Source organism: Microcaecilia unicolor, chromosome 2 (genome assembly GCF_901765095.1).
Source record: "Microcaecilia unicolor chromosome 2, aMicUni1.1, whole genome shotgun sequence".
Classification (NCBI taxonomy): domain Eukaryota; kingdom Metazoa; phylum Chordata; class Amphibia; order Gymnophiona; family Siphonopidae; genus Microcaecilia; species Microcaecilia unicolor.
In genome coordinates, this window is record NC_044032.1 from 506297407 (window position 1) to 506324960 (window position 27554).

Here is a 27554-nt window from a genome sequence, read left to right on the forward strand (position 1 = left end):
TGTGTGTCACTGCCCAATTACCGCCAGGTACACACCGGTGCTACAAAATTAAAATATTTTTGTAGTGCCAGATATGACACGCGCTGGGGGTGTAAACTACCACCAGGGTGTTGTGGTAGCCTGACAGTACTTCCCTTTTAGCGAAAGGTAAGCCCGCGGTGGGCTTACTGCCACTTTGTAAAAGGGGCCTAAAATATTTAAAAGGAATTTTCGTAGTGTGATCTGCTCTTTTGCATCGCTGTATAGGCTTGATGAGCAGTTTTATTTGTTTTATTTTTTGACAGCAACATAATTTGTGGCCCTGTTTACCAAGCCACACTGGAGGTGTGTTAGCGTTTCTAGTGCACATTAAGCATTAGCGTGGACTAACCGTGTAAACACCCATAATGGGTGTCTACATGGTTAGCGTGCGCTGAAAAACCTAACGCACCTTAGTAAACAGGGTCCTTGGTGAACAGATACTTTCACACAGTTTCAAAAATAGATTTTTTTTGTTGTTGATTTTTAATTTACATATAGAATTCAAACACAACTTCAACACTCATATGAAAAATACAAAACGCTTTTCAATTTAAACAAGTAGAAAAATATAACTAGTTTATACAGGAAACAGATCTAATACTGTACATAATTTATAGATTTGTACAAATAACTTATAGCTTAAAAATGTCCATTTTAATAAAATCATGAAACTTTGAGCAAACTTCAACAATCCTAATGTGTAAGATATTAGTGCCAGTCAAATGTCCTGCCAACAAGCTCAAAGAATTTTTTATTGGGTTCATGAAAGTAGTCATGCAGTTTATCAAGCAAATAGGAATTTACTGGAGGGTGAGCTCTTCCTTTCGATTCATGTAAACAGCGATCCCTACTACCATCCCTCAGGCAATAAAATCCTTTTGTTTTGTTGAAGTAAAAGTTTGATGCGTTAATTTGAGGCGATAGCTTTAAAAACCTCTCTACCTTTTCCATTTCTGGGAAGGGATCACTGATTAATCTATCCCCATCCACAATGTGGATACGATTGAGTGGGAAAAACTGTAACCAGCTTTGCATGAAAAAGTGGTACAGACTTCTGTTTATTGCTTTGTAGTTCACGTTAATTTCACCGTTCTTCAGCAGGAGTTCTTCGACAGGTGGATACACTTTATTTTTCTGCTTATGATTGTAGAACACTTGGGTGTAATCAGACAGTACTCTTTCAATTGGGTCTCTCAGAATAAGCAGCAGTCTGATTGATTCATTCATGTTAAAAACTCTCTCAGGCACTTTGGGTGATGTAAAATATGCTGGAGTTTTTTCCACTGTGAGCTGGTGAGGGTTTGAGAACGGCATTTTATTTACATACCACTGTAAACCTTTTCTGTATTGATCCTCCCAGTCAAAGAAATGGACTTCGCTGTCTGCCACTGCAACATCAGGGTGGAGGCTAAGCATCTCTAGCAAGGCTCTTGTTCCACCCTTTCTTACTCCAATAATGATTGCATGTGGCAGATGCTGCCTAGTTCCATTAGGGTGAGCATTTTCTTGTATGTCATTCTTCAAAGAGTTTGATAAATGCTCTCTGTCAGCAGACTGAGCAGTGGCACTGGCTTTAGAGAAGGAGGTTGGTTTAGAAGGCACTAGATGAGGTTGAACAAAGAGCAAGACTGCTCCTAACAGAAATGCTGCCATGACAGAACTCACAGTCTAGATTTACTCAGCTAGGTAAGTGGCATGGAGCAAATTTTCATACCAAATTCTTTAATGTAATTGGTTGTCTCTTTACTCAGCATTTGTACTGCTCTCCAGTAGTAATTTCACTGAAAAAGAGAAATTAGAAAAAGAGATCATCAGTATATTTAAAGTTTACAGGGTACATGCCAAAAAGAACAAAATGTTTAAGAATTATTTGAAGCTCCTTTTACTGTGGTAAACTCTAGTGCATGTTGGTGGTGTAGCCAGAATGCCAGAGCCCAAAGTGGGAGGGTACATTTTGGCCCACCTCCCTGCCGCACACCCCCTCCCGCCACCACCCTATCATTATAACCTGGGCTGAAGCATTTGTCCCACTCTGGTCTCGCCACATTGCCTGCCCTGCTCTTCTCAGTTACGCTGTGCACGCTCGTTTTAACAAAGCCGAGAATGCGCGAACGCATGCTCAGTTTCACTAAAATAAGCGCGCACAGCATGACTGAGAAGAGCAGGGCAGGCAATGCAGTGAAACCAGTGCGGGACAAATGCTTCAGCTGGCGAGGGCTGGAGACCCCTGCCAGTCAAACCAAGGACCCCAGAGCCAATTTGGAGGGACCCAGGCCCCCGGTAGCTACGCCACTGGAGCATGCTTATCACAGCTTAAAAGGGCTTACCACAGAACACACTGAGGTATCCTGGAGTAAGTTCTGAATGCATGCACAAACCACATGCTAATTTTTTTTTCTGGGAGGGGGCATGTCAGGGGGTGAAGAGTGGGCATTTCTGTGCCATATCAGTTAGCGCATCTACATTACTGCATGCTGATTAGCATGGGATCATCGTGTGAGCGGTAATGCCCATGTGCTAATGAGAACATTAGCGCATGGCCATTAATTCGGAACATGTAAAAAACTGGCCATTTTCCGGCAGTGGTAAGAGTAGCCAGTGCCGTAGCGAGGGCGGCTCCCACCCGGGGCGGTTCACTGCCACTGCGCACCCCCCCCCCCCCCCACTGCGGAGCAATCCCCCCTGGAGTGCATTCTTACCAGTCGCACACGTAGGAAAGGGAGCGGGCGGGAGGGCTGATCCGCACCGAGTGTACATCGCTGGGAGCTGTGTCGACTCCGCTGGTTCCCTGCTCTCTCTGCCCCGGAACAGGAAGTAACCTGTTCCGGGGCAGAGGGAGCGGGGAACCAGCGGAGCCAACACCCCCAGCGGCGTGCACCCGGGGCGGACCGCCCCTCCCGCCCCCCTTCCTACGCCACTGAGAGTAGTCTTAGCGCATGAGAAAAGACCTGCTTGGGTACACACTAAGGCCACATTCTACTGCTGATTTGCAAAAAGGACCCTTTGATGTTTAAATTGTTCTAATTATCAAACAGTTAATGTACTGAGAGTATCAGAACAAGTATTTCTAATTCTAAATACTTACGCAGCGTACATCTAGTAGCGCTATAGAAATAAGTAAAATACTTTCTAATTCATAATTAGAAAAAAAAATCCATCGTCTGAATATATATTCTGAATAAAATAATTCAGAGATGAAAAATAATATTACTTATTTTTACTGTTACTTCCATTTTGCTTTAACCAGTGCTTTTTTTGTGCCAGTATAGCGTACAGACACCTTTTTTTTCTGAGGGCCGGCTCACCAACTTTCCGTTCTGCCCCCTGCAAATCTAATATTTACCGAAGTCGCAGAGTGAACCGGCAGTAGTGAATACAGCAAGCAGTCAGGCTCGCCTCCTCGTCGCTTCCCTGCCCTCTCAGCACAGCTCAGGCTCAGCGTCCCGCCTTTGTTGCTTTCCTGACCTCTCACTGTCCCGCCTTCCTCTGATGTAATTTCCTTTCTGCGAGGGCGGGATGCAATGAAGTCGGGACACTGAGCCTGAGCTGTGCTAAGAGGGCAGGGAAGCAATGAAGAGGCAAGCCTGCCTGCTTGCTGTCTTCACTACCGCCAGTTCGCGCTGCGACTTCGGTAAATATTAGATTTACAGGGGGCAGAATGGAAAGTTGGTGAGCTGAGGGCCGGCAGGTAGGGATGGAGTTGGAACGATCTCGGGGGCAGGCGGAGGCTGGGGCAGAGAATCGGTGAACATGGATGGGAAGGAAGGAGATGGACACGGATGGAGGGGAGGAGAAGACAGGAAGTGAGATGGACACGGACGGAGGGAAGGAGAAGACAGGAGGAGATGACACGGATGCAGGGGAGGGGAGGAAAGAGAGGAAGTGAGATGAACACAGATGGAGGGGAGGAAACAGGAGAAATGCTGGACATGGATGGATGAGAGGGAAGAGAGAAGAAGGACAGGAGATGCATACTGACGGAGATGAGTGAAAAGGGAAAAGAGGAGAAAAACTGCACATGGATGGAGAAAATAGGCAAAAACTGGATCCACTCTATACCTCCAGTCAAGTCTGCGGAGGACCCAGCTTTTACCTATGGATGTAGAGCAAGAAATGAAGAGGAAAGTAAAGAAATAAATGGAAAGGAATCCCTGGAAACGGAGTTAAGGGAACAGATAGAGAGCAGCAGAATCAGAGACTGGGACCAACATGATCAGAAAAACAGTCACCAGACAACAAAGGTAGAAAAAAATCATTTTCATTTTAGTGTTTGGAATATGTCCAATTTAACAATTTACATCTGCTATCTTATTTTGCACTGGGTATACTGGAGCTGTAACATCTTACAGAATTTATTTATAATGAAAGCAGAGGAGTGTGGTAGCCGTGTTAGTCCACTCTTAAGGTTATCAATAGAAATCAAACAAAATAAAACATGGAAAAGAAAATAAGATACCTTTTTTATTGGACATAACTTAATACATTTCTTGATTAGCTTTCGAAGGTTGCCCTTCTTTGTCAGATCGGAAAAAAAAAATTACACCACCACCTATGGCTCCACCCCTAATCCCAACTATGGTGCATATAAACAGGCATAATTGAAAATATTATACCAGTATAGGAGACAATAATAACTTGAATTTTTTTTTCCCGATCTGACGAAGAAGGGCAACCTTCGAAAGCTAATCAAGAAATGTATTAAGTTATGTCCAATAAAAAAAAGTATCTTATTTTCTTTTCCATGTTTTATTTTGTTTGATTTCTATTTATAATGAAAAAAATTCAAGTTATTATTTTCTCCTATACTGGTATAATATTTTCAATTATGCCTGTTTATATGCGCCATAGTTGGGATAAGGGGTGTGGCTAACCTAGGGGTGGAGCCATAGGTGGTGCCCCCACCCATAATGAGTATCGGTACCTTTTTTCTTACAAAATAAAGCAATGCCTTTAACAAGTGTTTGTGTTTTAAGTTTCTGAAAAAAAAATACAATTCAGAGACTGTATAAAATGTAAACTCTTCTCACTGCCATAAAAATTTCAAGGCAGAGGTAAAACAAATCAGTTAAAAGGATTACTTTACACTAGCCCTTATTTTAGAAGCTCTATTCATGTTTTGGATGTTTGAAAACCAGCATTTTGACATCATATTACATGGATATGCAAATTCTGATTTTATAAAGCTAGGATACAGATGTTTAAAATCTCTATACATCCTTATTGGTAAGGGGCTTGGTATGGGTGTGTTTTGAGTGGGACTAGGGAGGGGCCAAAATGCAGACATCAATTTTGATTTCAGAAAGGGGAAGGGATATCTACATTCATAAAGATGAATTATGGTGGTATTTAGCCTTGGTACCCAGCACATTCCAGAAAGGTACTTCAATTGAGCAGTTCTCCACTGAAAGGATTACAGAAAGTCACTCCCCTTAACCTTCCATTGGTTGGTATTCCCCCCCACCCGAATTAGTCAATTTATTAAAATCTCTGCAGGGATACAGCAATTCCACTGCTAGATAAAATAACTGTGCTGAGGTCCCTTTAACACTACATCACCAGCGGAATCAGTGTTCTTAATACCAAGTTTCAAACAGCAGCAGCAGTGCACATGAGCCACTTCATCCCATAGCTCATAAACTGGGGCAACAAAATGATCAGCAATCTTTTCTGTAAGGTTCCCACACTGTTTTAACTATTTTGGCTAGTCTGCTCCTTTAATATTTCTTCACAAACGTACTGAGGTTGGGGTTCTTTCAGTTAATCCCCTATCCCTTTTCAGCCCCAATAAGGACCTTCCGAGTATCAGGAATCCTTCAGGGAGTTTCTGGGCAAATACCCGACACTCCAGAGAAAGTTATCAGGGCTTTGTTCTCTTATGCACAACCACTTGAGAGTCCAACCACCATGAGGCTCTTCACAGTCACAGGCAGCTCTCGCTGCTATTCTCATGCACTTACCAGACTGGAACTGCTAAACTAAACTTCACTTTCACCAGTTCCTTGGCACCTCCTGTCAACCTCTAATATGACTACAATCAAACTTGATGCTATTTCTAGGCTTGACAGGAGACCTCAAGGTGTACACATCCATTCAGTAGGTTACTTCCCTCCCAACTGCCACTAAAGACAGAATGTTTAGCCCAAGTTGTCATGGCAACCAGCAGGCATGTGCATGCCTGCCCCAACATTTGTCCTCTGAAACCTGCAAATCTAAACGCCCCAGACGCTGCACAAAAGAACTCAAAATAAAAATTACTTTCCCCCAGTAAACCTCCATTGTCTGTGGTGAAATCTCACCCTTTCTGCTGTCTCCCTCTCTCTATGTGCTGGCTGCGAGTCGGCACACTCTCTCTGCTGCACGGCTTTGCCTCGTGCAGCTCACGGTAGGCCCAACCACTGTCTCATGCACATATCCTCCCTGTGCCTCTCCACATCTGGGGCTGCTCCTGAGCACCCCACTGACTTTGCAACCAAAACTGGCAACTTGATGAACTAACAAACCCCAAAACAACCCCCCCCCCCCCCCACTGCAAGCCAGCACCACTCCAGGACACATGCATACACACTGACGCCAGCGCATATGTGCATAATGAAGTCAGCGTGTATCCACCCACGTACTCCCGAGCTCCGAAGCCTTGCAGCGGTGGCATTCACAGTCGTAAATCTTATTCACCAGCTCCTCCCCGTCTCATCAGACCCAGACCCAGCCTACAGCTGGCACTTGTGGCCCTCCCTCACTCCAGCTCCTCCCTCATTCCACTGAACCCAGAGTGCCCTCCCATGTGCTAGTAAGAGCATTTCTGGGTTCATAAAAATCGTGAACTCGGCCCTCCTCCCAATGACAAGCCCCAGCTAGACCCAAACCCCGGTGAGCCCTTTTTCTTTAAAATAAAAAAACAAAAACCCACACACCACTTTTTACCCATATGCACAAGAAATTCAACAGTAGACTAGACACGGTGCTGTGTTTCGACAATCTGATGCCTGTGTGAGTCTCTGTTCTGTTGAATGCTGTTAATTAGCTTCCAAAAGTTGGAAAACAAATTAAGCTGAAAAATAAGAGTTCATTGAGCAGCACAGAAAATTTACCAGTACAGCTCAGGTCAAATGTGTGGGAGTACTAAAATAGTACAGAATTACTACAATACATTGTGTAACACATTTCCAGAAAGAAACTTTTTATATATTTTTCCTGAAGTCTTTACTACTATTTTATTGGATTCCTTTAATTATAATCTCCTTCCCTATTCTAGTAGCCTGAAAGGTTAATGAGTTCTCAAATAGCTTGTCTTTTTACCTTTCAAAGATGGAAAATAAATGGATTAAAAATTTTTCCTATGAACCTTGGAACAATAGGGGAACTGAAAGTGATCATGAGGCTTATTTTCAAAGCACTTAGCCTCCCAAAGTTCCATAGAAACCTATGGAACTTAGCCTCCCAAAGTGCTTTGAAAATATGCCTCCATGTAACTTGAGCAATGCAAGTTCATACAGAACTTTATAAAGAAAGCAGGCTAAAACACAACTCTGGCTTCAACTGGAAGCCAAGTATAGTATAGAATAGAAATTTTTTCGGGATAAGATTAAATTGAAGCGAGGTGTTTTGTATTGTATGAAGTTTCTTTAATAGCGCCTATGTTTACTAAGGTGCGCTATGGGCGTGTTAGCGTTTTTAACACACCTTAGTAAACATACCCTAAGTGTTTAGTACAACCTAGGCAAATGAGATTACAATATAGACCAACTGAGTATTAAAGCTTGTACAAGTAAACAAAATTGATCCTCAATAAAAAGTTATGTATAAGTTTCTTCATAAAAAGGAAGTTTTTTTTTTAATTACAAAATTAACTTGTGTTTCCAGAGAATGTGGAATCCAAGTAAACTCCTAAAATGTTGATGGCAAGAGAGTTTGTATTCTGTTTGATTAACGGTTATAGGATTAACAGTTCTAGATGAAAGGTAGGTGTATTGTCAAGAAGTAAACATTCTGCTTTTTCTATGTTTAATTTTAGCTTTCAACTAGCCTAATACCACTTTGAAAGAAAATCAATATTCCACGAGTTACTACAGGATATCAGCATTGTAATATCTGCATAACTATACATCATACCCCTCCCCCATCTCTCACATTCTAAACCTAGTATATGTAAAAATACATTAAACAGTGGCGATAATGGGCATCCCCGAGTACCTCACACGGATTACTCCACGTAACAGAAAGACTACAGTTTATTTTAACCCTATATGATTGAGACGTTAAGAATCTTCAAAACCAATTATGGACAAGACCAGTAATCCCAGTGCCATCAAGAATTTGTAACAAAATATTGTCAACCAGGTCAAAGGCGCTAGAAAGACTGAATTGAAGGAGAAGCGCCTGTGTTCCATATGATACCAGAAAACGAATACAATTAAAATGATACCATACGGGTAACAATCTTTATCCACACGTAAAGCCTGTTTTTGTACATTTGTGAAATAGCATATGTACATGAAAGTAGGAACTTTTTATGCGATCTGTATATAGGCATTCACAGGGCATATTTGGTCATGGTAGAAATAATGTACGTGTGTGTTATATAAAATATGTTTGCATGTGAAGTATATGCACACCTTTCAGAACAAGTGTCAAACTGAGTCAGCATTTATGCTAAAGGCAATAGGTGCCTATTCTGCCTTTAAAATAAGCACCTTTTTTAGACTTCACATAAGCATCTTATGACTATACAAACTCCATTTTTTTTGTTTAAAGGTCCTTTGTATCCTAATCTCAAATAAGAGCTGTTGATCAGAATAGAGTTAAAATCAGTTTCTATTAAAAGCTCCAAAAAATCTCATAGGTCTAACAAACAAGACTTCACTAGGCCACAAGACCAAATAGGCGATGAAACGTCTGGATTCTCTAGGTAACAAGTCGCACAATGAGGGGAATAAAAACACAGCAACATATTAATGGGTTCTTACAAGGCTTGCCTCATTTACAGAGGCAATCGAATTCAATACACTTACAAAATATAGAAGACCAGATGAACTCTGCACGTCAGAATACAAAAGCAAAGCAGTAAACTGAAGAGGCTGCTCATTGAAGCCCAAGGCATTCTAGTGGGCACAAACAAATGCAAGGTACATCAGTTATACATCTTGAATATCATTCTACTGACTACTGAAAACTGACTTATTCAAGAAGGCATACCACAAACAACCATCCTAATTAATACACAATAAGAATGAACACGAACAAGACAGATCTGATCTCTCACTACACGACTGACCTACCTCATTGTTTTTACTGAACACGAACACTTCTACCCTAATGTCGATACCTATGCAACAACATAATGCTGATACCTAAGTAATATAATGTATTCTTCAACCATGTATGTACGCACTTGAATGTAATACCATCTGTAATCCTATTGACCGGAAATGGCAATCGCCACTACGGCAAATGTAAGCCACACTGAGCCTGCAAATTGGTGGGAAAATGTGGGATACAAATAAAAAATAATTTGTAAGCATTTCAGCATGCAGACATGTTCACATACACACTTATAAAAATTACTTTTGGTCTACATAAGCAAAAAATTGGCACTGAACCCCCCCCCCCCCCCCCAAGAATTCTTTTGGTCCACATATGCAAAAATCGGCACTGAACTCAAACCCACTTCCCCAAGTTCTCAGTTCACTGCACTAATCATTAGGCCATTCCTCTACATCCTTATTAACTTACTGCAGAACAGATCGCTGAAGGGTTGCAGATACACCAGTGCTTTTAAAGTGACTTAGAGACCTTCACTATGCAATAATCTGCAGTCAGAATAATTGTTAAATAAAGCATACTGTGTAGTATCTTTGGAAAGGAGTTAATGATGTGAAAGTTAAGCTGTTTTGTTATTCTTTGCAACCACAGTTAATTGTGATGCAACTGCAAATTAACCACACTGCTATTAAACTGAAAATGTTTCAGGTTTGCTGGATTACATTTAGAGCTATCTTTTGCTAGGAAATGAGAAGTTCTGATGTTTAGTCACTGAAAACATAATTAAATAGTTTGCCACATGCAGCTACATGTGGAGAAGGCTCTTTCACAGAGCCAAGAACCAATAATTAAGTTCACAATGGCTACTTCGAGATTAAGGTATTGTTTCTATGGCATACATAAACAGCACAGAAAAAACATTTCTTTTTAATAGTGTTACTAACATATCTTGGTCTACAAAACAAATTCTTTCCTTGCTACAGAAACACAAAGCCCTTTTCTGAAAACAGGACCAATACAGAATCTACAACCGTCTATCCCAAACAAGCTTCTATTGATCCCAGAGCCACTGTGTATATTTATGGCAGAGACCAAGAAATCCAGTGAAAGTCGCCTATGCAGAGCTTTGTGCAAATTTCTCTCATGCATATCTGTGGTGTATCCTGAAAACTCAACTGGTTGTGGGTTTACAGGTCAAACTTAAACACTGGTCTTGTGTAAAACTAGATGCTGGACCAGGGTAATTAGACTCCAGTGATAAACAAGCACACCATCAGCAGTCCTTCCACTCTGCTGAGTCAGCAGCCTTGATACCATCAAAGTTTGCTGTCTCTAATACAGGAACTACAAGGTCTAGATAAGACATAACACTACCTTATTTCCTGACGTAAAGCACTTTTAGCTAATTTTTTTTTTAAAAGATAAATAATAGACAAGATGTCAGACCAAAACATATGAGGACAATGTTTATTACTAGTAAAAAAAAAGGCCCGTTTCTGACACAAATGAAACGGGCGCTAGCAAGGTTTTCCTCGGAGTGTGTATGTTTGAGAGAGTGTATGTGAGAGTGACCGAGAGAGAGAGTGAATGTGCGAGTGTGTGTGTGAGAGAGAGAGAGAGAGAGACAGAGTGAGTCTGGGTGCGAGTGTGTCAGAGAGAGAGAGAGAGTGTGTGTGTGTGTGAGAATGAGAGTGTGTGCAAGTGTGTATGTGAGACAGTGTGAGAGAGAGTGTGTTTCACACAGATACAGTGTGTGCGAGAGAGTGTGTATGAGACACAGACTCTCTGTGAGACTGAGTGTATGAGACCAAGAGTGTGTGAGTGACTGTGTGACACAGAGAGTGAATGTGATACAGTGTGAGACAGAGTGTGTGAGTGAGAGAGAGAGTGTGTGTGACAGAGATACCTCCCCACCCCTCCCTCTGGTGTCAGGCCCCCCTCTCTCTCTCTGGTGTGTGAGTGTTACTGTGCAGGACGCTGAGCTCTGGCTGTGCTTCAAGGAACTGACCAATCCTATTTAATAGAATGCACCTCCAACATTCTGAAGCCGAGAAACCTTGTGTGGTTGGTCACTTCTGCTTGTGACGAACCCGGAAGTATGTGATGTCAATTCAGGAGATGGATACAGAGAGCAGGAATGCCTCAGCCATGCAGTCAGCTTCAGAATGTTAAAGGTGCGTTTTATTATATAGGATTTGTTACATTTGCATCCCACATTTTCCCACCTATTTGCAGGCTCAATGTGGCTTACATAGTACCGTAATGGCGTTCAGTAGACAACCTAGGTACAGAAGTATTTGTATTTATTTATTTAGATTTTGATTACACCTTTTCAGTAGTAGCTCAAGGTGAGTTACATTCAGGTACACTGGGTACCTTTTGAACTTGTAGATCTGGCATGTGCAGAAGCAGTGCAATGGACTTGATCTCCACTATCACTGCTCTTATGCTGCCATTTTGAGTAGATGCTCAAGTCTGGTTAAAAGTGCTCTGAACACAGATATGTTTGTCTTTTCTGGTATGTTGGAGGTGGTGTGTGTGGGCGGGGGGGGTTGTAAAGACAGCTCCCCTCTGGCTTGTGCTTGTTGCCTAGTAACAACTTCCTGTCTCAAGCATCTTAGGTGGGGATGATCAAAAGCAAACGCCTGCACTAGAGGCTGTTAGCGCCATACTAGTTCCGGCGTTTGCTACCGCCCAATGATCAGAGTGAAACAACGCGCTTGAAGGCTCTGAACGCAACTAGCAGGCAAAACGGGGCTAAACATTCATCCCCAATGATCAGCGACCAGCTCGCCAAAGATTGGGTTGCTGGCCACAGCAAACCCTATGCCAGCTCCGAGCTGGTGTTAGGGTTTGCAGATCATTGGGGAGGAATGGTGAGCCCTGTCCAGCACGCATTTGCATGCCAGCAGGCCCCCATTCCCCCCAACAAAGCAAACCTGAAGACCCCCCTAGCAACAGGGGGCTGGAGGTCTGACAGACCTCCAGTCCCCCCCCCCCCAGGTTCAGCCCCAACCTAACTCCCCTCAACATTTCCAAAGGGGCCTGGAGGTCCCCCTTCCTGAACCTGGGGGGGGGGGGATTGTCAGGGGGGGACCAGAGGTCCGCTGGACCTCCAGCCCCCGTTGCTCAGGGCAGGGGTAGTTGGGGCCTGGTGGTCCCATGGACCTCCAGCCCCTGTGTTTGACAGGTTTGGGCTTTTGATCACCCAGACCTGTCAAACAAGTGCAGGAGGATTGTGCTGAGCGCATGCTCAGGTACAATTCTCCCACACTTCTACCCCATGATCAGAAATAATTGCGTGCTTAAATTTGCATGCAATTATCACTGATCATAAGTCTTATAACATCCTGCGCTGTTCCAGTGCTGTTTTTGGAGCACTGTTTTGATCATCTGCTTGTTAGAGCACTGCGATGCTTCCAAGGAGCTACCAGGTGGTGATTTTTAGTGTCTGCACCTGGAATGCCTGGCACTTCCACCAAAAATAATCTGGTAGATTGTTTAGAACCAGCAGACTCTGTTCCCTTTTGTTTTTGTCCTCTGTCAAACTCTTTTCTCAGCCTCCTAACAGTTGTGGAGACAGTTGAAGTGATCCCTCCTGGCTTGCTGGAAATGCAAGAACCAAAAGGTAACTGGACAAAAAAATAAAAAATAAACCCACGAGATAAACAGGACAAACCAAAAAGCGGAAGGAGGAAGCAGGCTTAACTGACAGTGGGATATTTTATTACTACAATGCGCAAGAGTCTTATATTGAAGTTCTAAGTGGAACAAACAACCTTTGCAGCTGAGCAGACAAATGTAAAGTGGTCTTTAAAAAGACCATGTTTTAAGATGCACTCCTCAAAAGAGATAGAGAAATATCAAGCGAGCGTGCTCAGTGCTGTGTATGGCTCTCCTCTGTGATAACACAGTCTCATGCTTTGTAATAAACTAGGGTGTTTATCCCATTGTCTATTAAGACTGCTTCCTTCTCCTGCTTCTTGGTTTGGTTTGTTTTGCTGGAAATGCACACACAGGGCCAGATTCAGTAAATGATGCCCAAATTTGGACATCACAAAAAAAATCTGCATCCAGCACAGGCCGATTTCCATTTATAGAATAGCACTTAATGCAGATTCTCACACCTGGCGTAAATCCTGGTGCACAAGTTGGATGCATAACCCCGGTATCCTATAACACTGCTCCAATTTTGGAACACCCTTAACCCATCCTTTGGCCATGCTCCCTTTTGAGTTGTGCTTGAGACAATTTAGGCATGCAGTGTTACAGAAAAGTATGCTGGCAGATCTGCGCACAAATCCTAATTAGTGCCAATTAATGTTAATAATTGTTTGTTAACAGCTCGCTAAATGTTTGCATGCAGACCTGAGATCTGTGCCCAAATTTGGGTAACCTTTATAGAATCCAGGGGAATTGTGCTTACATTTGTATTGATTAGGCTGGGACCTAAGAAATAAGGCACATTGAGTAAAAGCATTAATGTTCTGACTTGTCTGTCACATTAAGGACAGAAATGAAACCTAAGCTTCTGCGACATGAATGTAGTAATGGAAAAACTAATGGGGGGGGGGGGGGGGGGGGGAACCACGCACACACAAGAAATAGCAAGACTAAAAACCTCAAAAATCAGCAGAGATGTTTTTGCACCCATATGGCTGAGAGGGAAAAACAAAAATTCAGAAGCTGAGGATACTGCTGCATGTGCAAAAGCTGTTCCATCCCAGTGATGTACAATGAAGTCACCCACTTGAGTGCTTGACTCAATCCTGCCTGTTGACAGATTTGATATACTGCTTTTACACCCAAGCATCAAAGTGGTTCACAATAAAGCCATAAAACTGCAGCATTATACCATAAAAACAAATTAAACACACACACACACATTTAAAAAAATCAGTTATACAACTGTGAAAAAGGGATGAATAAACCATACTTAAGACTTTATGAAACATCCAATAACTATCAGTACATCTAGTTTTCTCTGGTAATGAATTTAAACACAGAGAATTGCACTTTCACAGAAAAAGCAGCACTTCATTCACACTAAATGAACAAATCAATGTTCCCTGATACCACTGGATTCATAGAGTTTAGCACCAGTTCTCTATCTACATTCAAAGTCGGTCACAGTATAATACTCTTTCAGATTTTCTTTTCCAGTGTCAAGATGTTCTTTATGTACACTGTTCAGCGTGTGTTCCCATATGAACACTTGTAGAAATAACTGATCTCCTGAAACGATCAGCTCAAACTGGAGGCTCTTCCAAGTTCTATATAATATGGGAAATGTTGCTCATCACTTGCCAACAGTTTATGCTGCAATCTTGAAACCATAAACACATCTTAAATATTGTGAAGATCTTCAAATGTAGTGTACTCAGGTTGCACTACACTTGGGGGAGGTGGGGGGGGGGAAGAGCTGCAATCTTGGTTTTACCTGGATAATACTCAAAGATTTTGTTGCAGATGTTGAAATATAATCTTAATCTTGAGGAACATATTTCAACCCCTTTTTGACTCTCAGAATGTCAGATTGCTTCTGATCAGCTTTCAACCACAGCGCCAGCTCCTTCAATTTGCTGGCCGCTGATATAAATGAACTGTGCCATGGATATCAGTGGAAAATTCCATTAATCTGGCAGTGTTCTATTCTCAAACTGCATATATTTGGTTTAAAAAAAAGGGCTGACACTGTGCTACTGATAATCCATTTGATATGAAAATCATTATCTTTCAATTCTTGCATAAATTTTCAAAATGTATCAGTAAGCTTGTGCCAGATTTTGACTAGTAGAGAGGATATGGATGTGGATGTAACATGACTTTTTGCTGGTCTGTTGAAAAATGTGCCGTTCCCCCCCACCCCGAGTATTATTCTAATGCAGGGGTCCTCCAATCCAGTCCAAAGTATACAACCCAGCCTGACTTTCAGGATAGCCACAGTAAATATGTACGAGATCTATTTGCATTCACTGCTTCCATTGCATTCAACTAGATCTCATCCATATTCATTGTGGAAATCCAGAAAACCCAACCAGGCTGTGTTGTGGACCTTGAGGATTGGATTTGAGGACTCCTGTTCTAAAGAATAACTAACTTGGTTTTGTTTTTTAATTATAACTTTGGTTTATATTCCTGGTGTACAAGTCCCTTTGAATTTTATTTAGGCATAGGACAACTTAACAAGTTACATAGAATGGAATGAAACCCTAAATAAGCTTAGCTTAAAACTTCAGATCTCAAGAAAAGGGCCCATAAAGGGGCATGATGTGCCTTCGCTGCCCTCCCCAAAGAAGTTTGGGGGGGCAGGGAAGGCACATCATGCCCCTGAAGTTCAGATTAAGAGAAGCCAACAAGTTACAGCTTGATGACATCACATCAAGGGGAGAACCAAGCTCCCATGTTCAACACTTATCCTAGTGTGTGGAGCAAAATGGTCCCAATCGAGATGGTAGCACCAATACGGTCTGGAAGGAAGCAGGCATACACATCTTGGGGGGAAATTCCATAAATTGCACTGAACAAAGGTGCTACTTCTGTAAATTTTTGGAGCGAAAAAGCGTTCTAATGGACATAAGGTGCCAAAACAGGGCAAAGATGGCAGAAGTGTGCGAAAACACATGTGTCCAATTTATAGAATCACATGTGTTTCCATGCAAATCTGCAAATGGGAAGTAGCCATGGAAAGGGCATGGGCAGGCCAGAAGCATTCCCTTAAAATGCATACAGTGTTATAGAATTTGGGGATCCATGCCCAACTTGTGTGCTAGGATTTACACCAGATTTAAACATTAGAAACGCTTGACCTCATCCAGTTCTGATTCTACTGCACCCACAATCAAATAGTCTTTAGTTTGCATATATGAATTCAATTTACATTGTTTGCAGAGCCAGGATGCAAGAACAAAGTAGTCAGACCTCCAGAAATCACATTTGCACTGTACTGCAATTTAGGTTTTGACTCGCCAATATTTGAAAACATGCTGGTCTTGGTGGCCACACTTTTCCCTCACAAGTTGTGCTACCCTTCCGTGTATGTACAGTAGCTTTTTGGGCCATGTTTGTCTCTGATCAAGTGGAGGGCAGAGAAAAATCGCTTCTATGTATAAGAATGTTTTGCTGGCTTAGATTGGCGAGTGCAAGGAATACAGAAGTCATTGGTAATCGGAGAAAGGAACCAATTCAGTACCAGTACCTGGAGCAATTTAGGGGTATGGCAAACAAGCCCCTAAAGCTGCGGCTCTCATTACACCTTCTGCCTCTGTCCAGACTGAATGCTTGGATGTACATTGAATCCCTCATGAAAGAAGTAAAAGAACTAAGAGAGGATGTGGCAAAACTAAGAAACATCTGTGACAACCAGAAATTCATCACAGAGATGCATGTTGAAACACTGGGGACTTCCAGCAAAGAGAGAAGATCTTGAGCAGACAGAGAACAGCTGGACACAGGCCACTGGATCCTGCAAGATCAGCCCTCCAACTCCATCTTTTGTTGAACTGAAGAATCGGTTCACAGCCCTAGAGGTAGAAGAGCTAGAAAGAGAAAATCAAAAATCCCAACACTGCTGGACAATCGCATCTCCGGCACTATGTAAGCCACATTGAGCCTGCAAATAGGTGTCTGTACAGGCAAGTTCAGAGAGATACCAGAGAGAGAAAGAGGGGGAGGCAGAATGCGATTAGGGGGTATTTGCAGTAGCGTTTTTAGCTTGTGGTAGAAATCTGGTGGTAAATTCTGAGATGCCCATGAGCTAAAAACGTTACCGTGGATTAGTAAAACATCCCCTTAATGCATTAAAATTAAGTCAAGTTAAAATTTTAACATGTTAGTCGTGTTAAAAACCATGCTAAATGTGCAGCCGTTTTATTTATATTACCTAGATTTATTAAGACTGCATTTTGATAAAAATTTTTAATCACGATTAAAAATCTCACAATTAAAAGGTATTCAATTTATTTATTTTCTATCTTAGCTCCTTGTACCTGTACATATGTTAACTGCTTTGACAGAAAAGCAGTATATCAAATCCCAACCCCCTTCCCTTCCTTAAAGGCAGATAATCTCCTTCCTTCCCCAGATCTATCATCTCTCCTCTTCTCAAACTTCACTCCCTCTCTTCTTCCCCCAAGTCCATTATCTCTCTCATCGTCCAGCACATCGCTGTCCCTCTCCTCCACCCTCATGAGCAGCAACACAAATTTGGTCGTGTGAAGCACGAAGCTCTTCTTGTGGCTTCTGAAGCTCACTGCCTCGGTCATAGTTTCCATCATTGACTCCTCCAGTTCTGCAGCTCACCCTTCTGCCTCCACCCAGGATTCAGCATCTGACCCCTCCTCTCAATACCCCTGCTGGTCTACCTTGAGGGGCATAATCGAAAGGGACGCCCAAGTTTTTCTGAGGACGTCCTCGCAGGACGTCCCGTGAAGGGGTGGGGAAACCCGTATTATCAAACAAGGTGGACGTCCACCTTTCGTTTCGATAATACGGTCAGGGATGCCAAAACCTGGAAATTTAGGTCAACCTTAAAGATGGTCGCCCTTAGACTTGGTAGTTTCTGATTTTCAGTGATATTGGAAACTGAGGACGGCCATCTCAGAAACGATCAAATCCAAGCCATTTGGTCGTGGGAGGAGCCAGCATTTGTAGTGCACTGGTCCCCCTCACATGCCAGGACACCAACCGGGCACCCTAGGGGGCACTGCAATGGACTTCACAAATTGCTCCCAGGTGCATAGCTCCCTTACCATGTGTGCTGGGGGGTTCCAAGATGGCGCTTTGACCGGACGCACCTGTGTCAGCTGCTGAGGTGACTCCGTTGTTTTCTGCTGGTTTCGCTGCTTCTGTGGCCTCCTTGATGGGGAAACGGAGGGGGAAAGTTAAGGAGCGTTCCTCGGCTCCTGAGGCGTCCTCGGCGTTACGGCAGACGACTCTCCAGTTTCCGAAGCAGCTACTGGGACCTCGGGGAGCTTCAACCCCCTCTGCCGCTCTCGACGCATCGGCGTCGATTGAGAGCGCCAACGGGGCTTCCTTGAGCCCTGTAGAGCGCATTGCTCCGCCTCAACCCGGAAGGGAATTGCTGGCAGCCCAAGCAGGGACGGAGAATGTAGGCGTTCAGCCCAACCTGCTCGAGGGAAGGTCTGCGGCGATAGAATGTGAACCCCAACCGAAAGAAGCACTTTTTCAATCAGCTTTACAGGTACTTCCCTTAGAAATTGTTTCTAAACTATCTCAAGTTGGTGCTCAAATTCAACCCCTTCCTGGAATTTCTGGCGTGGTTAGACCTGCAATTGTGACATTAGAGTCACTATGGGACATGGTACATAATATTCAAATCTCTATGCAACCTACATTAAAAGAGAATACTGATAATATAAGAATTATTTCTGAAGCTGCGCTACTCCAAGCACAGGTATCTGCGCAGCAGGCCTCGAAATTGGAAAATTTGAATACTAAATTACAAGAGATGGGAACTTTAGAGACTGTTTTGGTTAAGGACAATATTTTTCTTCATAAACGAACAGAATACCTGGAGAATCAGATTCGGAGACTTAACCTTAGGTTCCTAAATTTCCCTAAGTCTCCTTTAATTTCACCTGTTGAAATGGTCAAGAAATATATGGTGGACATTCTTGGAATGGACAAGGATTCGTTGCCCCCCATAACACGGGCCTATTACATCTGGAACCCACAGGGGGGTGATGGAAACCTCCCAGTGGTGGGGGATGGAATGAATTTAACTTCATTCCTCGAGAGTTCACTAGAGATTATTACCCAGAGGTCTACTATGCTTGTTACTTTTGTTTTGGAGCCTGACCGCAATGCAATATTAAGACTCTCCTTAAGACATTTAGAAAACTTGTTTATGGGCTCAAAGGTTCGTGTTTTTCCTGACCTCTCAAGGCCTACTCAAGCTAGACGCAGGGCCTTTTTGGAACTGCGTCCTAGAGCGTTGGCATTGGGAATAAATTTTGTATTACGATTTCCTTGTATATGTAATTTAATGCTTGAGGGCAAACAGTTTCAATTTGTTGACCCTAAACAGTTAAAAGAATTTCTTGATGCTAGAGTAGATATGAATGTTGTATGCCCTCCATAAAATAGCAGGCTGGGATCAGCAACCCCGAGGTAGCAACTGGTGGGGATTATAATTTTTTTTTTTTTTTCTCTTATTGCCTTTGTTAGTTATATTACTTGATTCTTGGAACCAATGTTTCTTAACTTGTGGACGAATAGGCCTTAAATGTTATTACCCTTTTTTTTTTACTTCCTGTTAATGCCTATTGCATATTCATAATTTGTTGTGAAATAATGACTTATATTAATAAATAAAATAATTAAAAAAAAAAAAAAAAACCATGTGTGCTGAGCCCCCGAAACCCCTCTACCCACAACTGTACACCACTATCATAGCCCTTATGGGTGAAGGTGGGCACCTAGATGTGGGTACAGTTGGTTTCTGGTGGGTTTTGGAGGGCTCCGATTTACCACCACAAGTGTAACAGGTGGGAGGGGGGATGGGCCTGGGTCCACCTGTCTGAAGTGCACTCCACCCACTAAAACTGCTTCAGGGACCTGCATACGACATTTGAGGTTGGCAAAAAAATATTTTTAAAGAATTTTTTCAGTGTGGGAGGGGGTTAGTGACCACTGGGGGAGTAAGAGGAGGTCATCCCCGATTCCCTCCAGTGGTCATCTGGTCAGTTCGGGCACTTTTCATGGCTTGGTCGTAACAAGAAAAAAAAAAGGACCAAGTAAAGTCATCTGGGAGAAGGACACCCATCTTGCGATGTGTGTCGAAAGATGGGCGTCCTTCTCTTTCGAAAATAAGCCTGCTTGTGATCTTCTGCTGATCCTAAGAGTGGCAGTGTTGCATATAAGCTGCCTGTGGCCTACTTCGAAGCTTTCCCTCTGGCATTATTTCATGTTTCTTCCTGGGCGTGACGGAAGAGAAGGAAGGCTTTGAACAAAGTAGCATATGTGCAATGCTGCCGTTGATGAGGATCAACAAAAGCCGACCTTTACAGTAGAGACTGGCGTTGGGGTGGTGATACTGAATAAAGGACAGGAAAAGATGTCAGATTGCACCAAGGACAGGGGTTGGGAGTGGAAGAAAACAGAAGAGATGTTTAGAGGAGGAGGTAGGAGACACTGAAATGTGATTAGTTTCTTCTTTTTATTGTGATTAATCATTTAATGCATTACATCACAACCTGCATAATTACTAGTAAAATGTGACAAATAAAACAAGCAGGAACCTTTAAAAAAAAAAAAAAAAAAAAAAAGACAACACCTTTCACAGACAACAGCTTTCATTGGTTATCCCAGCCGCAGCTCAACAGCATCCCTTTTGTCCCTCTGGCTATGTGAAATTGTTCAAGCTGGTGTGCACTTCAACAGAGAGCTCATTATACAGATCACATCTGTAGCATGATATAGGGTCTGCTAACACTACTTTGCAGCATACGTTTGTATACGGTTTCTAGGTTGGAAAATAAATGAATGAAGACAAAAACTGCAACAGTTGTTTATAAAAGGCTTGCTGAACAAGGAGCCTTTTATTAAATACGTATATTGCCATGAAAAAAAAAAAAGTGTATTTGATGGTACACACAGGAAAGTAGCCATTTTATAAAAGAACACATTCAAACAGTAGAGCAGCATCACTTGTGTGACTTTGCAAGTGAAAGTAGTGTTACACATAAGTACCAGGACTAGGAGAGACTATTTACCCACACTTAAGGCAGCATGAAGAGTTTTAAAGGAGACTTGTAGTATGGGGGCCTAGTGGCATACCAGGGGTAGGGAGGTGGGGGTGGTCTGACCCAGGAACACGCTGCAAGGGGGTGCAAGGAGCAGCTGCGTGGCTGTGGGCTCCACCAGTTCCCTGCTCCCTCTGACATTAGTTCCTGTTCACGGGGGGGGGGGGGGGGGGGGGGGGGAATGCACCAGGGGGATCCATCCTGGGTGGTAGCCAACCTAGAAACACCACTGTGTTCCTTTAAAAAGTACCCATATTTCATAGTTCAGTGTGGAAACAGAATTCAGTCCCTCAGATACTATACATGATGGCACCTAGATCTATCTGTATGCCAAAATTTGGGCGTGCTTTCGAGATACACGTGCAGATTAATTGGCCACCAAGTCCATTAATGTCGACAATTGAGTACTAACCAGTTATTGATGTTAATTGGCACCCATTAAAAAATTTGTGCGCACATCTGGCTGTGTGCTATTCTATAAGGAATGGATGCCTAACAGTGCATACCTCAAAAGGGGGAGTTACCACGGTAGGAGCATAGAGGTGTCAGGGATGTTCCAAAAGGTTATGTACATCTTACAAAACACTGCCTCAGAGTGCCTAACTTGGGTGCCACCGTTTATACCAGGTTTCAGCAGACATAAGTCTGGCACCCAAAGTTAGGCATGGGAATAGATGCCAAGCATGATTCTGTAAATGATATGCATGTTTTATAGAATAGTGCTTAACATCCATTTTTTCCAGTGCCGATTATTTTTTGCATCATTTATAGAATTTCCCCCCTCCCCCAATATGTACACTTTGCAAGAAAGGCAGGAGAGGGGAGATGATAAATGTGTGGCAAAGAACCTCCCTGGCACCTCAATTGCATGGAAGCTGTTGAACCAGGGGGTCATAGGATAAAAGGTAAAAGGGAAAGGGATGGCCTCAGGCATAATCTAAGAAAAATGTTTCTTTACAGAAAGGGTGGTGGATGGAACGGCATAGAACAGCTTCCCAGCAGATGTGGTGGAGACAAGGACTATATATGAATTCAAGAAAGCAGGGGACAAGCACACAAGATCCGCGAGGAAGAGGAAAAGATTACAGGCCTTAATACCTTGTATGCATTGGCAGACTGGATGGGCCATACGTTCTTTGTCATCATTTTCTATTATCTATGAATATTTCAGCTCTGGAACTTACACCCGAGTCATTGCATAAGTTACCTCGTTGGGGGTTAAAAATAGCCTCAGAACTGCAAACGTTTGAGCTTCATAGCTCAGCTGCTTAACTGTCTCCCTTTGGGCAACAGAGTTTTGCAAAGTCTTCCACCTAACAATTGTAAGCAGCAAAAATTGCCTTGTATACATGCCATGCCAAATTGTGTGTGTAAATCAGCATTTTATACGTGCACATGGTGCCTAACCCTTCTAAAATCACCACATGCACTCTTTTGGTGTAATAATGAGTGGGGGGGGGGGGGGGGAGGTGAAGGGCATTTACTAACAGCCCTCTCTAAAGCTGTTAACTTGTATAATTTACTGCAAGACCTATTTTATGTCATGGATTCTCTAATAAACAACATTAGCACACACTGTAGTAACCGACCATGTTTGTGAAATGAAACATTTTGATCAAGCTACATTATCTATAATAGTCAGCACTTTCAAACCACACAACAGTCATTAAAGTTGCCTCAGATCAGCAGTTCGTTTTTCAGTAAGCTGTTCTTGCATTCTATAACTGACTATCACGCCAGATCTTACTGTAAAGTTATCACAGTAATGGCACCCTAGCAGTACAAAAACTACAGTGGGGGAAATAAGTATTTGATCCCTTGCTGATTTTGTAAGTTTGCCCACTGACAAAGACATGAGCAGCCCATAATTGAAGGGTAGGTTATTGGTAACAGTGAGAGATAGCACATCACAAATTAAATCCGGAAAATCACATTGTGGAAAGTATATGAATTTATTTGCATTCTGCAGAGGGAAATAAGTATTTGATCCCCCACCAACCAGTAAGAGATCTGGCCCCTACAGACCAGGTAGATGCTCCAAATCAACTCGTTACCTGCATGACAGACAGCTGTCGGCAATGGTCACCTGTATGAAAGACACCTGTCCACAGACTCAGTGAATCAGTCAGACTCTAACCTCTACAAAATGGCCAAGAGCAAGGAGCTGTCTAAGGATGTCAGGGACAAGATCATACACCTGCACAAGGCTGGAATGGGCTACAAAACCATCAGTAAGACGCTGGGCGAGAAGGAGACAACTGTTGGTGCCATAGTAAGAAAATGGAAGAAGTACAAAATGACTGTCAATCGACAAAGATCTGGGGCTCCACGCAAAATCTCACCTCGTGGGGTATCCTTGATCATGAGGAAGGTTAGAAATCAGCCTACAACTACAAGGGGGGAACTTGTCAATGATCTCAAGGCAGCTGGGACCACTGTCACCACGAAAACCATTGGTAACACATTACGACATAACGGATTGCAATCCTGCAGTGCCCGCAAGGTCCCCCTGCTCCGGAAGGCACATGTGACGGCCCGTCTGAAGTTTGCCAGTGAACACCTGGATGATGCCGAGAGTGATTGGGAGAAGGTGCTGTGGTCAGATGAGACAAAAATTGAGCTCTTTGGCATGAACTCAACTCGCCGTGTTTGGAGGAAGAGAAATGCTGCCTATGACCCAAAGAACACCGTCCCCACTGTCAAGCATGGAGGTGGAAATGTTATGTTTTGGGGGTGTTTCTCTGCTAAGGGCACAGGACTACTTCACCGCATCAATGGGAGAATGGATGGGGCCATGTACCGTACAATTCTGAGTGACAACCTCCTTCCCTCCGCCAGGGCCTTAAAAATGGGTCGTGGCTGGGTCTTCCAGCACGACAATGACCCAAAACATACAGCCAAGGCAACAAAGGAGTGGCTCAGGAAGAAGCACATTAGGGTCATGGAGTGGCCTAGCCAGTCACCAGACCTTAATCCCATTGAAAACTTATGGAGGGAGCTGAAGCTGCGAGTTGCCAAGCGACAGCCCAGAACTCTTAATGATTTAGAGATGATCTGCAAAGAGGAGTGGACCAAAATTCCTCCTGACATGTGTGCAAACCTCATCATCAACTACAGAAGACGTCTGACCGCTGTGCTTGCCAACAAGGGTTTTGCCACCAAGTATTAGGTCTTGTTTGCCAGAGGGATCAAATACTTATTTCCCTCTGCAGAATGCAAATAAATTCATATACTTTCCACAATGTGATTTTCCGGATTTAATTTGTGATGTGCTATCTCTCACTGTTACCAATAACCTACCCTTCAATTATGGGCTGCTCATGTCTTTGTCAGTGGGCAAACTTACAAAATCAGCAAGGGATCAAATACTTATTTCCCCCACTGTATCTGGTTCAGTTCAGCTGCAAACTTCGAGTCAGCAGCAAGAGTTGCCAAATCTAGTTATGAGAAGTGATAGCAAATAGCATAATTAACAGTGGACTTTGTTTTGTTTCCAGCATCTACAGTAAATCTATAATTTGTAGGGTCAGTTTGGCCCCCTCCTCCCCCATTTTTTCCCACCACTCTCTTGCACAGGGTTTCAGTGATAGTGCTTTCTTACCCATTATCAAAGACAGTTCCTTTCAGATGTAAAGCTTTACACTCTCCTGTCCTCAGGGCCGGTGTTAGACACACAGGGGCCAAGGGCAGAAACTAAGGAGGGCATGCCAAAGCCTACCTACAGGCAATGCCTCCTTCAGTTTGAGGCAATCATGGGGCCCTTTTTTTTACTGAGCTGCAATACCACTTTTACACTGCTTGAATAAATGGGAGATCCCTCATACGAGAAGATTCTATATATGGCATTAAAAAACGGTGCTGAAATCAGTGCTAAGTGCATTCTATAAATCGGCACCTAGATTTAGGCGCATCCATTTACACCAATGGAAACACGGCATAAATCCTGGAGCATAGATTTAGGCGCCTAAATTTCAGAATGCTTATTTTGACCATAACCATGCCCCTTTTTACCTCCACATGTTAGAAGTTCGGCCGGAAAATGTAGTGACAGCAGCTGGCCTTACGGAGTTTAAAGTCCACTGAACATTATTAAAAATAATTTTTAATGGGTTTTGCCGGGTTCTTGAAACCTGGATTGGCCACTGTCGGAGACAGGATGCTGGACTTGATGGACCCTTGGTCTTTTCCCAGTACGGCGGTACTTATGTTCACATCATTACAGAATACACTGAATTGTGCGCCTAAATGCTAATCAGTGCCAATTAGTGCTCATTATTGCTTGTTGTTAAGTGCTGATACCAAAGCTCATTAGCTTAAGCCAATTAAGTTATGCAGCGTGTTACAGAATCCAGGCCAATTTCAGCACCTAAATCTAAGTACACTATATAGAATCTGGGGGATAGTGTATCATTTCTTCTGCACTGAAGAAACCCAGTTACAAAATTTCATATACTTGGGAAAAAGGTAAAAACTAACTAAATAAACTCAATCTAAAAAAAAATCAGAAAGTGGAGGAGTTGCCTAGTGGTTAGAGCAGCAGGCTGTGAACCAGAGACCAGGGTTCAAATCAGTGACAAACACTCCTTATGGCCTTGAGCAAGCCCCCTAACCCTCCACTGCCTCAGATACAAATATAGATTGCTAGGTACTTGTCATATTATTATTAATGAATTTGTATCCCACATTTTCCCCACTTGGTAGGTTCAATATGGCTTACATGCTTCTGGAGTAAATTAGTTACAGATTGTACAGAACAAGGTTACAAAAGTTAAATGGGAAAATGAGACAAGGTTACAGGTTATATGGAACAATGAGTCTGTAGTAGATTTGCTACAGTTTGTATAGAACTAGGTTACAATATATATAGGCCAATGAAGATTAACAGATGTCTTGATTATGACATGTTGCTACTATTTGGGTTTCTGTCAGGTACTTGTAACCTCGATTGGCCACTGTTGGAAACAGGATTCTGGGCTAGATGGACCACTGGTCTGACCCAGTATGGCTATTCTTGTGTTCTTACCTAAGCCGTCTGGAGACAGGGAAATATACCTACAGTACCTTAACATGACTTTCTTTAAACTACCACTGGAAAAGCATGAGTTAAATACAAATGGACATTGAAAAATGCATATGCATTTCAATAAAGGAAGTCTGTCAAACCCCAAAGAGCTGCCTTGCGCTGAACAGAGCTTTGGAAATAAAATTGTTAAAAAAAAAAAAAAAAAACGCTGTTGGGTAGACCTTTTAATTGTTTGACCGCATCGCATATTTTACAGAATATCAAATTGTGTTGCATATAGGCAGATCCCTGTAACCAGCTCTACTACGCACCTAGAAAAGGGTTTTTTCCTTTTTGCTGTCTAGATCTTTTATATGGCTTTTCGGTCAACAGTTTGTGGAGTTTAAAATTTTACTATCAGATATGCGGAATATCAAGTGACCACTAGACGTTTGCATACACTGTAAAGCAAACAGCTATTTCGTGTACGAGATAACATAAATCTGACAGGAAAGCAGTTTATACTAGTTGTCATTTGTCACCAACCTACCAGAACAAATCGGCACATAACGCCAACCCACAATGAGCTGTTACACGTGAAATACACATTGCTGTACCTATTACTCATTAGCAGTGTACAGGAACAGAAAAAGTATAGGAGGAGAACACCTAGCACCATACCGATCGCAACTGTAGAATTACCTGTTCCCTGTCAGAGGCATGATGAAAGGAAAGCCCAAGAAAACCACATAAATAAAGCAACTGGGAAATAAAAAAAAAAAAAGGCGAAACAGACACACAGGTAAAAAAAGGAATCGAGAGGCAGAAATAGACCGAGAGATCCGGAGGAAGAGAGAGCTTACATGATTCCCGCACTCTCATGCGAGTACCTGCCAAAATCTGTGAAAAGGAGGATCGGGGAGAGAACGAAGCCTCGCCAACTTCCCCCAGAAAGCAGGTGCAGCGCAGGGAACTGAATCGGGACAAAGTGGGAAAAGAAGCAACCAGCAGATGACCACTTTCACAGCAGGAAGAAATGAGAACCCGAGCAGCTTGGAGCCAATCCCGGCACCACAAACTCACCTTCGGAGCCTTTCCTGGCCAGTGCCATTGGGGGAGGGAGGCAGGGGGGAGCTCGTCGTCCCCCTGCGCCGCAGTAACAGCCAGCCGCCAGCAGTAGCCGCACCGCTCGCCACTCGCTCGGGACTTTTGCGCTCCCGCCGTCCTCTCGCAGGTGCCCAAGCCACAGACCCTACCAACTCCAGAGCAGCAGCAGCCAACCACAGCACAGCCGCTCGCTCGCTTGCCTATTGTAGGCTCCCGGGCCAGTGCGTCATCAGAGTTGACTCCGCCCCCGCCTTAGCCCCGCCCCTTCACCCTCGTCATGATCGCTGAGTATCGGTTGACTCGCGCTGGATAGGGGACGCGGATGCCGGGTTGCTCCAGCACCTGTGCCAAGACGTGCAAGTGGGCGAGGCGAGGGAAGGGCTCGCAAGTGCAGCTCTAGG

The 27554-nt window shown here is 43.1% G+C and overlaps 1 protein-coding gene across 1 annotated transcript; it reads right to left on the reverse strand.

The window, feature by feature from the left end:
• Positions 1–27314, reverse strand: HS3ST1 (heparan sulfate-glucosamine 3-sulfotransferase 1). The gene is made up of 2 exons (XM_030192604.1): positions 27130–27314; positions 1–1802 (listed from the first exon to the last, which is right to left on the reverse strand). Exon 2 carries the CDS (start codon positions 1672–1674, stop codon positions 730–732), a length of 945 nt encoding a protein of 314 aa, XP_030048464.1. The 5' UTR covers positions 1675–1802; positions 27130–27314; the 3' UTR covers positions 1–729.
• Between the last annotated feature and the right edge of the window lie 240 nt (positions 27315–27554).